This window comes from Nannospalax galili, unplaced genomic scaffold, assembly GCF_000622305.1.
Source record: "Nannospalax galili isolate Female #2095 unplaced genomic scaffold, S.galili_v1.0 scaffold449, whole genome shotgun sequence".
NCBI classification, from domain to species: Eukaryota; Metazoa; Chordata; class Mammalia; order Rodentia; family Spalacidae; genus Nannospalax; species Nannospalax galili.
Window position 1 is genome coordinate 1969532 of NW_008360312.1, and position 12294 is coordinate 1981825.

Sequence of the window (12294 nt, forward strand, 5' to 3'; positions counted from 1 at the left end):
AATCTTGGATACTGTAACTATCATGTGAGTTTCGGTTGGTGAGGTAATGCAGTAACATATTGTATTCTTGGTTATTTCCTGGTTACTTTCTGTTACTGATGTATCCCTTGGTTACTCCTTGGTTACTCCAGATCTGATTCCTATATAAGCTCTGTTTGAGTCACAATAAACATGCATTGGCTCATAAACCTCTGCATCCCCTGTCTTGATTTCTACCCACTGGGGTCCCCAAGCCCACCAGGCTTGACTTGTGACACATATGCTTTAACACATTAAAGATAATTTGATGACATCATAAAAAAAATCATTCAGCATACAGGACACCTATTTACAACTTTTCTTACATCTTGATAGCTTAAGACACAGTCTGTTATGGAATCAGGCAGGGAAATATGAGTAATGGGGGCTGAAGATGAAGCTCAGTGACAGAGTGCTGACTAGTATGCAGGAGACTCTAGGTTAAATCCCGAGAACCAAAACTAACAATAACAAGCAAACAAGAAAAACAACCACCAACAAAAATGCAATCCTGAACAATGAGTTAAATGAAAACTTACAGCACGTAGAAGCAGAGGACAAAAATCAAGCACAGTAGACAATATATACCTGAAGAAAGAAAATACATCAGGTCTTGGGAGATGGCTAGGTAGGTGAAGGACTTGCCACAGAAGCATGGGGAGCTAGGATTCCACTCCATGGAAATGCTAAGAGGGTGTGGGAGTCCTCCTGCAATCCCAGCACTCTGGAGGCAGAGACAGAGGATCCTGGAAGCCAGATGGCTAGTGAGACTTAGGGTTCAACTGGAACATCTTGCCTCAATATGTAAGGTGGATAGGTATTGAGGAAGACACCTGACATCAACCTCAGGGATCCAAATGCACATGCATGCGTATCCCACATGCACACATGTGTATACATATCTGTGAGTGCACACTCATGTAAGTAAACATATGATCTCATTCCACTACAAAAACCCAGAGTGAGAGTGAGAGTAAGGCGGGGGGGGGGGGGAAGAATACATGCTGTGGCACAAATTCAATTATCTAACTTCATTTCTTCAGGAAGTTAGAAAATGAATGAACAAAACACAATGAACCAGTCCCTGACCTAATGGAAGAGCCAGACCATAAAAAGAGGCAGGTGACTTAAACGGTATCTAAGAAAGCAATTCTGAGGTTGGAGAGATGGCTCCGTGGTTAAGAGCAGTGGCTGCTCTTGCAGAGGACCTGGGTTCAGTTCCCAGTACCCACATGGCAGCTAACAACCATCCATAACTCCATAACTCCAGTTCCAGGTAATTCAATGCCCTCTTCTAGCCGACTTAGGCACTGCACACACAGATACACACAACAGACATGTAGGCAAAACACTCATACACGTAAAGTAGAAATAATTTTTTTAATGTAACTATCTTTGAAAAGGCATTTTAAGGACTAGATTTATTAAATGAAAATCTAAGAATAAGATAAGCAATATTGTAAAAAAATAAAAACAATTTGATATATTTGAACATCTAAGTGATTGGAGTGTTCTGGTCCTAGGTAACAAAAAAATAAGGGTGGATAAGAATTTAGGTGTGAGCACCAGGGATGTAGATCAGTCAGCAGAATGCCTGCCTGGCTTCTACCAGCAGTACCTATGAACTGGGGTTGATGATGTTAAGCCTAGAATCCTATCCCTGGGGAGTTGGAGGCAGAAGTTTAAGACCATCCTCCGGTCCATTCAGAACATGAGGCCAGCATGGGAGAAAAACCTTGTCTCAACAATGGAAAACAGAATTTAGGGGTTCCTTTGTATGTTTGGCCTTTGAATTCTAAAAACAGATCAGTCATATGTCTTTAAATCCTGAATGTGATACATGAATAATGTGTGTTCTTCACTGCCTGAAAACAAAACCTTCCCAATGCTAGAAAAAGAAGTGTTCCAAACCTGAATTCTGAAAAAGCCTTGTGCTGGACAGATTCATTTGTCAACTTAACATACCTGTGTGGAAGAATTTCCTCCATTGGAATGGCAAGTGGTCATGTCTGTGGGGCATCTTCTTGATTACTTGAGTGACATGGGAAGGCCCAGGGATGCCTAGCCCACTGTGGGTGCTACCATCACATTGGTTTTGGTCAGTGTTTTATCAAAAAATAGAAAGAAATAAGAACAAGCCTCTAGTCTGAAGACAGATGAGTAATTTAAGAATATGTTCTTAAGAAAATTATTTAAGAAAACACTAAGATTTCATCAATAGTAAATGACATGTTTTCATAGCACATACATGTTAATTCATATTTTCACCTACTTTATAGTTTAGTTTTAAATCAGTCTATTTTATAGTCTGAAAGCAACTTGCTACCAACTGCAAGGTATCACTCACTTTAAAACTCTGAAAGTACAAAATGAGCATCTTATACTCAGGAAAATAATGTTTAGTGCATGTACGTCTGACCTACTTAGAGTGTGTAAGCTTTGTGAAAAACTCTTTTCATCAAGTTCACACACTTTTATCTTACTTTTGTCTATGTACAGGTTCACAACTGTGTTAACTATTTGAAATTAATCTATAACCATTTTAGAAAATACTAATTTCTTAGGCTAATTCATATTTTGTAAAGTACATTAACCCTTTTATAGGTTACTTTCCCCTAAAAATCAAATTAAATCTACCACTGCTCAGAATTTAAAATCTCTCATAGTCATTGTCAAATAAAATCAAAGTCTTTGATTTCCCAATAGACACTAAAAATACAGGCAGGGTGCTGGAGAGGTGGCTCAAAGGTGAGAAACAGTTACTGCATTTGGAGAGGACCCAGGTTCAGTTCCAATACCCACAACGGGCTCAGAACTACCCGAATCTCCAGGTCTACGGAGGTAAAGTAAAGGTCTTCATAAAGTAAAAACCTTTTCTTCCAATTTTCTTGTGCATGCACAGCTTATGCAGACTGTTAGATGTTAATAATTATCAGGCAAACATATAACTAGAGTGTAATACCATCAGATAAAAAAGTGAAGGTTCTGTTTTCCCTTTGGTTGGTGTGATTTTTTTAAGTCAAACTACAAAGCAGATCAAAATATGAAGCAAATGTATAAATGTGAGTTGTGATGGCTAATCCTTGGTGTCAACTTGACTGGATCTGAGATTAACTGAAATGAAAGAGATCTTCTTGATTGGATCATCTAAAGCCAGAAGACACACCCTAAATGTGGGCGTTACCCTCTGATGGCAGCCGGTATAAAAGACCAAGGCAGAGGAGATCGCGGGGCTTTTTGCAGCTTGCCTTCTCTCTTCTGCTGGTGAGTTCATCTTGCTGCTGTAGACTGAACACTAGCTGATATTTTGGAATCTGTCAGACCTTCAGCACCGGATTGGGACTACTAAGACATCCAGCCTTGTGGACTGAGCGACTACGGATTCTCAGCCTCTCCAGTGTGGTGCAGCCATTGTTGGACTACTCAGACTCTATCCTGTGAGCTAAGCTGATAAATCTCTATACATATTCATTCTATTGGTTCTGTTTCTTTGGAGAACCCTGACTAATACATGAGTGCAGATGTGCATGTATCTGTATGTATTGTAAATTAAATATCATCTTACCAAAGACATCGATTCTGTGGAAAGACCTCTTACAGATTTACCAAAAAACCTGAAAAAAAAGGAAATTTATTTATTTATATGCATGTTACCTCCAATGTTATCACATTCTTTCAAATAAACTACATATTTAATATATTTAAATTCATTACAATGGCCTATATAAATTACACGTTAAAAGTGACACGTTATGAGTAAGTTTGGTGCAATGAAATTTTTAAAAACTTAAAATATTGGGCCCCAGAGGTGAAGCGTACCCACTGCTCTTGCAGAGGACTCCAAGTTCAGGTTCCAAGACCCCTGCCCTACAGCTCATGGTGGCCTGTAACACCAGCTCTAAGGAATCTCATTCCCTCTTCTGGCCTCTGCTGAAACCTATACTCAATGTACAAACCCACACTCAGATACACAAATACAGCTAATTAAAAAATAAAAATCGTAAGAGGCTGGAGAGATGGCTCAGCAGTTAAGAGTACATGCCTCTCTTAGAGAGGACCCAGCTTTGGATCCCAGTATCCACATGGTGGCTAACAACCATCCATACCTCCAGTTTTAGGATATCTGATGCCCTATTCTGACCTTTGCAGGCTTTATATGACACAGGTGTACTTACAAACATACAGACAATACTCATATACATAAAATAAAAATAATTTAAATAACACATTTAAAAAATAAAAAAAATTTAAAAGATGTGAGTTTATAATTTCATTTGGAAATGTACTAAAAAAATCAAACCCCACAGTCCCTAAGTTTGAAGTGCACCAATGTTCAGCTCTCAGTAGAGCACAAATGCGAATAAGCTTCCTTAAGTTCAAAAGAAATGGAAAACTAGAACTGATATTCACTTCTTCTCCCCACATAGAAGCAACCCCAAAGTTTTTCCCAGTAGTAATCATTATAACTACAAATCTCTCCATCTTCAATCAAATTCATTACTTTTAATATCAAACGGCCATTCCTAGCACTTAGAATGCCATTTTGCCTACTAATAAATCAAGCTGACCAGCAGGCACAAAGCTTGGCTCCACTGCACCTATAACCCTGACCGAGGAGGAAAGGAAGTGAAGAGAATGGTCCTGAGAACAAAGAATAAAATGAAAGAAAATCATTTTTACTACAGGGCCCAATAGATTAATTTAAAATGAATTTAAATACATGTCAAAAGTGCCTGTAAGTAAACAGTAGTGCAAACAACAGGATGAGGTCTTAAGTGTCTATGTAGTTTTATAAGATTCATTAATAAATACTCTGAAAAGGACATCAGTCAAAAAAGGACTGCACATACAATAGGGGGTCTCATGGCTTATCACCTAGGAGCATGGTTCCATCGCAGTTTGTTACGCATACTCTATGATGCATGTCTGTCACTGAGAGACACATAGCTGCATGCTTAAAGGACCCTCCTTTTCTATGTGGAATCATTTTAAAATCATGAATCTAGTTTCAAAGCATTCTTTAAAATTTAAAACATTTAACTGCTATGACTCAGAAGATGTTGCTCTAAAGTATACTGCTTTGGACCCCAAACGGAGAGCAAACATGGAGGAGAGATATTCCTAAAATCCTCTAATTACTTAGAAACCAAAAGGGCCAAAGAGGGGAGCAACCTCCTCACATCTCCAAGGAATAATTTCATTAATCAAGATTAGGTTTGTATCACAGAGGCAGAGGAAGAGACTGACAACCAAACATTCCCCAGAGCTACAAGTGAACTTTACATCAGGCAATTTGTCTATTCCCTAGAAACAGTATTACAGTTATGGACAATTTTAGTAAGTAAATTATTTTGAAAGGGGAGAAGAGGGTATTTAAACCTCAAACTTGTGGCCTTATTTGAATTAAGCATTTTTATGGATCCTATACACATGTGCACTGCAATACGTCTGTACAGTTTATTTCTTTTTAATTTGTCTATTGTTTGTTTCAGCACATTCAATTCAATGGTTTTATTTCAACTTCCCCATGCAACTAAAACAATTCAGTTAGATTAAATGGTTTACCTATAATTTACAAACATATTATGCTAGCAAATTACTTTAACTAATTAAAACCATAATATGATTATAGAATAAAAGCTGCACTTACATAAACAGTTGGTTTAAACTCTTCAAATGCTTTCAAAACTATGCACTGTTTATCATCTCTACTTGTTGATGACAGAACAGAAAACTGTAGCCGACCTACACAGGAAAAAAATATTTTCAATCAGTACGTATTTATAAATCCAAATGACATATGAATGCAAATTTATAAATATATTTATAAACTGTAATTACTTATATAAAAGGAAGCCTTGGTTATCCTGAACTTGTTTAATGGTTGCTGAATTGATGACTTAAAGCACTACCTTCTTTAAAAGCCTTCAACATCTAGTCACAGTGTAGCCACATCATTTACAAAACATTGATTTAGTGAATGAAACTTCAATAATCAATATTTGTCTCAGTTTATGCAAATGAGCTACATGATTATAATGAGATGGCAAATGACCTCACAATATTAAAAACTGAATTTAAATAGAGTTGGGAGACTACATGGAGAAAGGTATATCATTGGTGCAAAATCTCCACCTTATTACAAAACAAATACGTATCCAGTACATCAGACAGAAGTACTGATTCAGGACATGAAATTCTGTATCCCTTATTCTCTTTTCATTTGCAATTTTTCTTATGTTCTACTAACTGCAACATAAACACAGTTTCATCTTACCAAATTGTATTTCGTTATTTTATTATTCTTTTTTTTTTTTTTTTTTTTTTTTTTTTTTTTTTTTTTTTTTTTTACCAGCTGTCCTGGAACTCACTATGTAGACCAGGCTGGCTCCCTACTGCTGGGATTAAAGGCATGTACCACCACGCCTGGCCTATTATTCTAATTTTAACAATAAAATCTTAGGGTAGCAGGGTGTGGTGGCACACACCTTTAATTCCAGCTCTCAGAAGGCAGAGGCAGGCAGATCTCTGTGAGATGGGGGTGAACCTGGTTTACATGGCAAGTTTCAGGCCAGCTGTGGTTACAGGGGAACTTGGTCTCAAAAAAACCAAAAAAAAAAAAAAATCCTTCTCAGTGAAATGTTTATTTCTGTAATGCTCTAAACACTTTTAAAAAGGAATAAAATAAACATATACCCCATTAAGTAATTTTTACACAAAATATACTTTGTTTTCAACTGACCTCCAACTAATAAGTTGCAATTTAAATGAAAACAGGATTTACACAACTGCCTAATCAAACAGGCTTCTCAGTTCTAAATTCTCCTAAAGCATGCATACATGTGTGCACACATACATACAAATGCACAAAACCCACCTACCTTGTTACCATTTCACATAAGAACATAAATAAATCAAAAGAAAAAAATGTGATAGATAAAAAATTTTGTTTTTTCTGTATAATCTAAAGTTTTATGAGTATGTATGTTCTGATGAAGAAAACTTTTAAGAACAAATGCTAAATGATAGACATTGAACATTCATAAAAAATTATCATTTAAAGAGCTACAAACAGTTCAGCTCAATAGTTCTTTTCCTACAACACCTGATTAGTGTGGAACTACACCAAGATTTTTAAAAGAGAAATGAGTTCAATATAAACATTTATAGACACAGGACACATTGTGCTGACAGCCCTTAGTGATTTTCCCGCAGCTGACCTTTTCTCTCTATTTTTACATACTTTCAATGATAGACAACTAAGACTCTTATACATTTAGTGCTGTTCCACATACAGTCTTTAAACAAAGAGACCATACTAATATTTTTTCCATTTACAAATATCTGAATTTATCTGTATTTCAGAGTTATAAATGCCTCTTCCTAGTAGAACCTACCTTACAATGTCCCTCTCCCAGTAGCAAACAAAAATCTCTTTCTCCTGATCTATCCTATACATTATTTCTACTTACTCTGCATTATTTACAAACTTTTAAAAGCACCTCTAAATTGGCAATTAGAAATGACTAATAGACATGCCACAGGACAATCTGATGGTGGTAATTTCTTGACTGAATGGGACTCTTTGGGAGTGTAGCTTCCTGTACTTCTGTACCTGCCCATAGGGTTTACCGGCAGAGTAGCTGCTGTGAATCGCCCATGCATCCGCATGTAACAATTCACGCAGTGGTTTGCCAGGCTGGCTTTCCTTAGAAGTCTTGCTTTGGTCTATTGTTTTCTCTAGTTGGGGTGAATGGGTATTCCTTTACATTTCTCCAGGATATATATTGCAACAGTACACCCCTCATCCTAACAAGGATACAATTACTTAATTCACCTGGACAAATGCCACAATCCATTCAATTGTACTAGGTATTGTACTGACATTTAGAATCTTACGAAGAGAAAAGAATTTTAAGAATTTAAAGAAATTCAAGATGATGTTTTACACATGTCTAGGAGAAGTCAGGAATTGAATACTCTGACCTGCAAAAACCAGAACACTCCAAATATTGTCAAATACTTTGCACAGTTCACAGATTTATGTGCTCACTGATTAGAACAACAAAACAGTGCTTTATGATTAAAGATGATGACTTGTTATGTAAGAGGTTTACCAGAACGTTTCCCTAGATAATTTAGGATATGGAATTTAACATACCGTTTCAAAAAAAAAAAAACTCTGAATGGATATTTCCTTACAAAAGTTGCAAGGTTTAATTTTCTAGGCACTGCGTCTTATAGTGTCAATTGAACACAAGACAAACATCTGCTATACTGGATTAACAAAATTTATAAATAACACATAGTACCAAAGGACAGCTGTTTTTTTACTCAAATATTTACTTAACTTAGAAAAAAGAAAGAAAAATTGATGTTCATTTTTAAAAATTCAAATTCAGAACACAGGAAGCAGATGTCTTTCGGGAATTTTTGTTAACTCAAAAAACTGAAAAACAAGTTCCTGACCCACCACAAAATACAAATGGGCCAGGACAATACTCAATCCACTGCCAGTGCCACCAATCCTTGCTTTAGTTTCCATCATGTGGGATAGTTCTGAAATGACTATAAAGCTTCCACAGTGATTCCCCTAGTTTAGCTCCCATGCTAAGAGAAGAAAACAAACAAACAAATTACACAAGGGGAAAAGGGCTGCGGACTTGCTATCTGATCATATAAAATAAATACTGTTTAATTATTTAAAATGTAGTAACGGAATTGTGCCTGTGTATACTCAAATCAGAAGAGCTATACAGATACATTTATATAAACATAAATGCATTGGTATTTTGCATTAAAAATTGATGTGAAGGGCTTAGAAGATGGCTGGAGGGTTAAGAGTGCTTGCTGCTCTTGCGTGAGTATTCGTACCAGGCAGCTCAGTATCATCTGGAACTCTTGTTCCAAGGGATCAATAAACTCCTCTGGCCTCAGTGTGCACCTGCATATATATAGTACACATAAACACATGCAGGCACACACGAATAAAAAAATGAATCTTAAAAAACTGGGGGAGAAGACCCTCCCTCAGAGTAGGTGGCATATTATAGCCTAGACCCAGATGGAAAGAGATCCAAGAGGCCCAAACAAAAGCAGTGCAGCCTGTCTACCTGCCTTCAATTCTTGCTAGTGAACGTGTCAATCCTATTGCTGCTGCTGCTATCCTCTGCTGACATCCTATCCCCACTTCTTCAGCCTTCCAGCAGCTCTCCAGAAATCCTTCAGGCCTTCGGCACCACATTGGGCCTGCTGAGGTATTAGCCTCATGGCCTGGACAGCTACAGGGTTCTTAGCCTCTCCAGCACTCAGATGGCCACTAATAGCCTATCCTCTAATAACATATTCTTCCAATCTGTTCTTTTCTGATGGAAAACCCTACTATACTGTTTAAGTTAGGTGATGAAAATACGGACATTCATTAATAACTTTCACTAGTTTTGTATGTTTAAAATTTTTCATAATAGGGGCCAGTGAGGCGGGTTAAGGTACTTGCTTTCAAGTATGACAACTTGAATATGATCCTGGGACCTATACAGTAGGAGAGAACCAACTTCTGCAGAATGTCCTCTGACCTCTAGATGCATTCTGCGATTCGATCACATTTCTTAAACCCCTGATCAATTAATAAATGAAAACTTGGAAAATTTCATAATTAAAAAATTTTAAAACTAGTAAGATACCTACAATGTTGATGCTTTAAAAAAATGCTCCAGGGAGAGCTATACGTTACTGAGGATGTTACTTTGCCTCAAATAATTATCATTACCACCTCTAAATGATTCCCATTAGTCTGGAGATTGTGAGTTTTATAAGTCCGAACACAGGTTGATTCATTTCAGTTTTCCTAGATTCAACAGTGTCTTTTAAAAAGCCAACCCTTGACTCCTACCCATAGGCCTCTCTCAGGGGTAAGTCCATTGTGCCCTCCAAGCCTTGACTCCCCCAGCCCCATTCACCCTCCCATCTCCAACGCCATTCTCTCCTCCGAATTTGAGCCTGGCCCCATTCCTTGTCTTGGAGCCCCAGACACCTGGGGAACCAATACTGCTCCCTGACTAACAGAGTGCCTTCTCTGGGCCCCAGGAGCTCTGCTTCTGGGCCTGGCCCTGCCCTCACCTCCCTCTGCTTCCCTGGGCCTGCAGGACAAGCCATAGGCCTCTCTCGTACATGCAGGCCTCTCTGTGGGGTAAGTCCATTGCGCCCTCCGCACCTTGACTCCCCCAGCTCCATTCACCCTCCCATCTCAGCTGCCATTCTCTCCTCGGAGTTTGGGCCCTACCCCATTCCTTGTCTTGGGGCCCCAGACACCTGGGGAACCAATACTGCTAGCTGATTCTTTTCATCCAGACCAACTGAATGCCTTCTCTAGGCCCCAGCAGCACTGCTTCTGGGCCTGGCCATGCCCTCAACTCCCTCTGCTTCCGTGGGCCTGAATCACCCACCAGCCTCTTTCTATGGCGCTGGGGCTGACCTTTCCTCTTCTTGATCCTTTGCATCCAGACCAACCCAGCTCCTTAGTGCAGTCCCCAGGAGGCCTTGGGGCCTCTTCCAGCTCCATCTGCCTTTGCATCTCTTGGTGGCATGGCCACCAGCTGCCCTAGACCAGCATCTTTCCTGAGCCAGGCTCCCAGGCCAGTCCAACCCCCAAATTCCCCAGGCCAAAATCGTTCCTGGAGGGATCCAGACCTTAGGAGGAAGCCTGAAAACATCTAAGCCTCACCTGAATTGGGCCTCTGTGGGAACTCCTGAAGACAAAAGCAATCTGGCAATTTGGCCACTCCAATATAAAATCAAAAGACAGAATCTGAAGCCTAGACCAACCAGATTTTCATGTCCAGCTAGTAAACCACAAAGGCACACAAAATTTACAAAGAGAAGCAGAACTAAACTCAACAAAGGAAGGCTTGAGTCTCACACAAGAATCAGAAACTACAAAAGCAATTCAAATGTCAAAGTCACAGGGAAAAAATAGTAACATGAAACACCAATATAACATACCCACCAAATACCAATAGTCCTCTACAGGAGTACAATGAGAACCCCCTAGAGATAATGCAGGACATGGAAATCAAAAGAACAATTATAAACATGATAAAATAATTCAGTGAATTTAAAGCCCACACAAAAAAGAAATCAAAGAACTGAAGGAAGATAGGGAAAAACTTCTGAATGAATTCAGAAAACTTAAAATATTGAAGAATACTCAGGCTGAAATGAAGAAGGAAGTAAAACACTCAGTAAGCCAATTACAAACAACAGGAGAAAGCCTCACCAATAGGATGAATGAAATGGAAAACAGAGTATCAAGGCTGGAAGACAAAGTGGACGAACTAGACCACTCAAGCAAAAATTGTGAAAAATTTAAGAAATCACAAGAATGGAATATGCAGGAATTGTGTGACACCATAAAAAGACCAAATTTACGAATCATAGGCATACAGGAAGGAGAAGAATCCCAAGACAATGGCATGGACCAGATCTTCAACAGAATTGTGGAAGAAAATTTCCCAAACTTAAAGACATGCCCATACAAATATAAGAAGCATACAGAACACCAAACAGACAGGACCAGAACAGAAACTCTCCACGGCACATCGTAGTAAAAACACTAAACGTATGAAACAAAGAGACAATTCTGAAAGCTGCTAAAGAGAAACAAGTCACATATAAAGGAAAACTCATTAGGATTACAGCTGACTTTTCAATGCAAACTATTAAAGCCAGAAGAGCCTGGACCAAAGTATTCCCAGTTTTAAATGATTACTATATCCAGACAAAATGTCTATTATAGTTGAAGGGGAAAGAAAAGTCTTCCTTGACAAAAATAGGCTGAAGGAATTCATGTCCACAAAACCAGCCCTTCAGAGAGTTCTGGAAGCAACACAAAGAGCTGAAGAAAGGAATGACTATACCCAAGGGATTGAGGAAAGAATTCCAATGAGGGTATAACTGTGGAAAGGTACAGTTATATCAAGAGTGTAAACAGAAATAAAAATGACAGGATTTAATACTCATCTTTCATTAATAAATACCAAGCAAATACTAATAAGAGAAAAGCAGGTGTAGCAATTCTAATATCTGACAAAATAGACTCTAAACTAAAACTAATCAGAAGAGACAAAGAGGGCCACTTCATTCTGATCAAATGAACAATAACTCAAGAAGATATTATAATCATGAATATATATTCACCAAACTGTGGTGTACCCAACTTCATAAAAACAATACTACAGGACTTTAAGACCCAGATTAATCCCAACTCATTAATAGTAG

The 12294-nt window shown here is 38.3% G+C and overlaps 1 protein-coding gene across 4 annotated transcripts in view; it reads right to left on the minus strand.

The window, feature by feature from the left end:
• Positions 1-12294, minus strand: part of Pot1 (protection of telomeres 1) — a 111100-nt gene that overhangs the window by 76734 nt on the left and 22072 nt on the right. For 3 of the 4 annotated variants that reach the window (XM_008824880.3, XM_008824881.3, XM_029559493.1), the window contains exons 3-4: positions 5669-5763; positions 3584-3632 (exon numbers count right to left, since the gene is read on the minus strand). In XM_008824880.3, the coding sequence (XP_008823102.1) occupies positions 3584-3632; positions 5669-5670 (51 nt within the window). In that variant the 5' untranslated portion in view covers positions 5671-5763. Of the gene's footprint in view, positions 1-557; positions 598-3583; positions 3633-5668; positions 5764-12294 lie in introns of those variants that run through there. The other variant, XM_017796054.2, reaches the window with a different exon arrangement.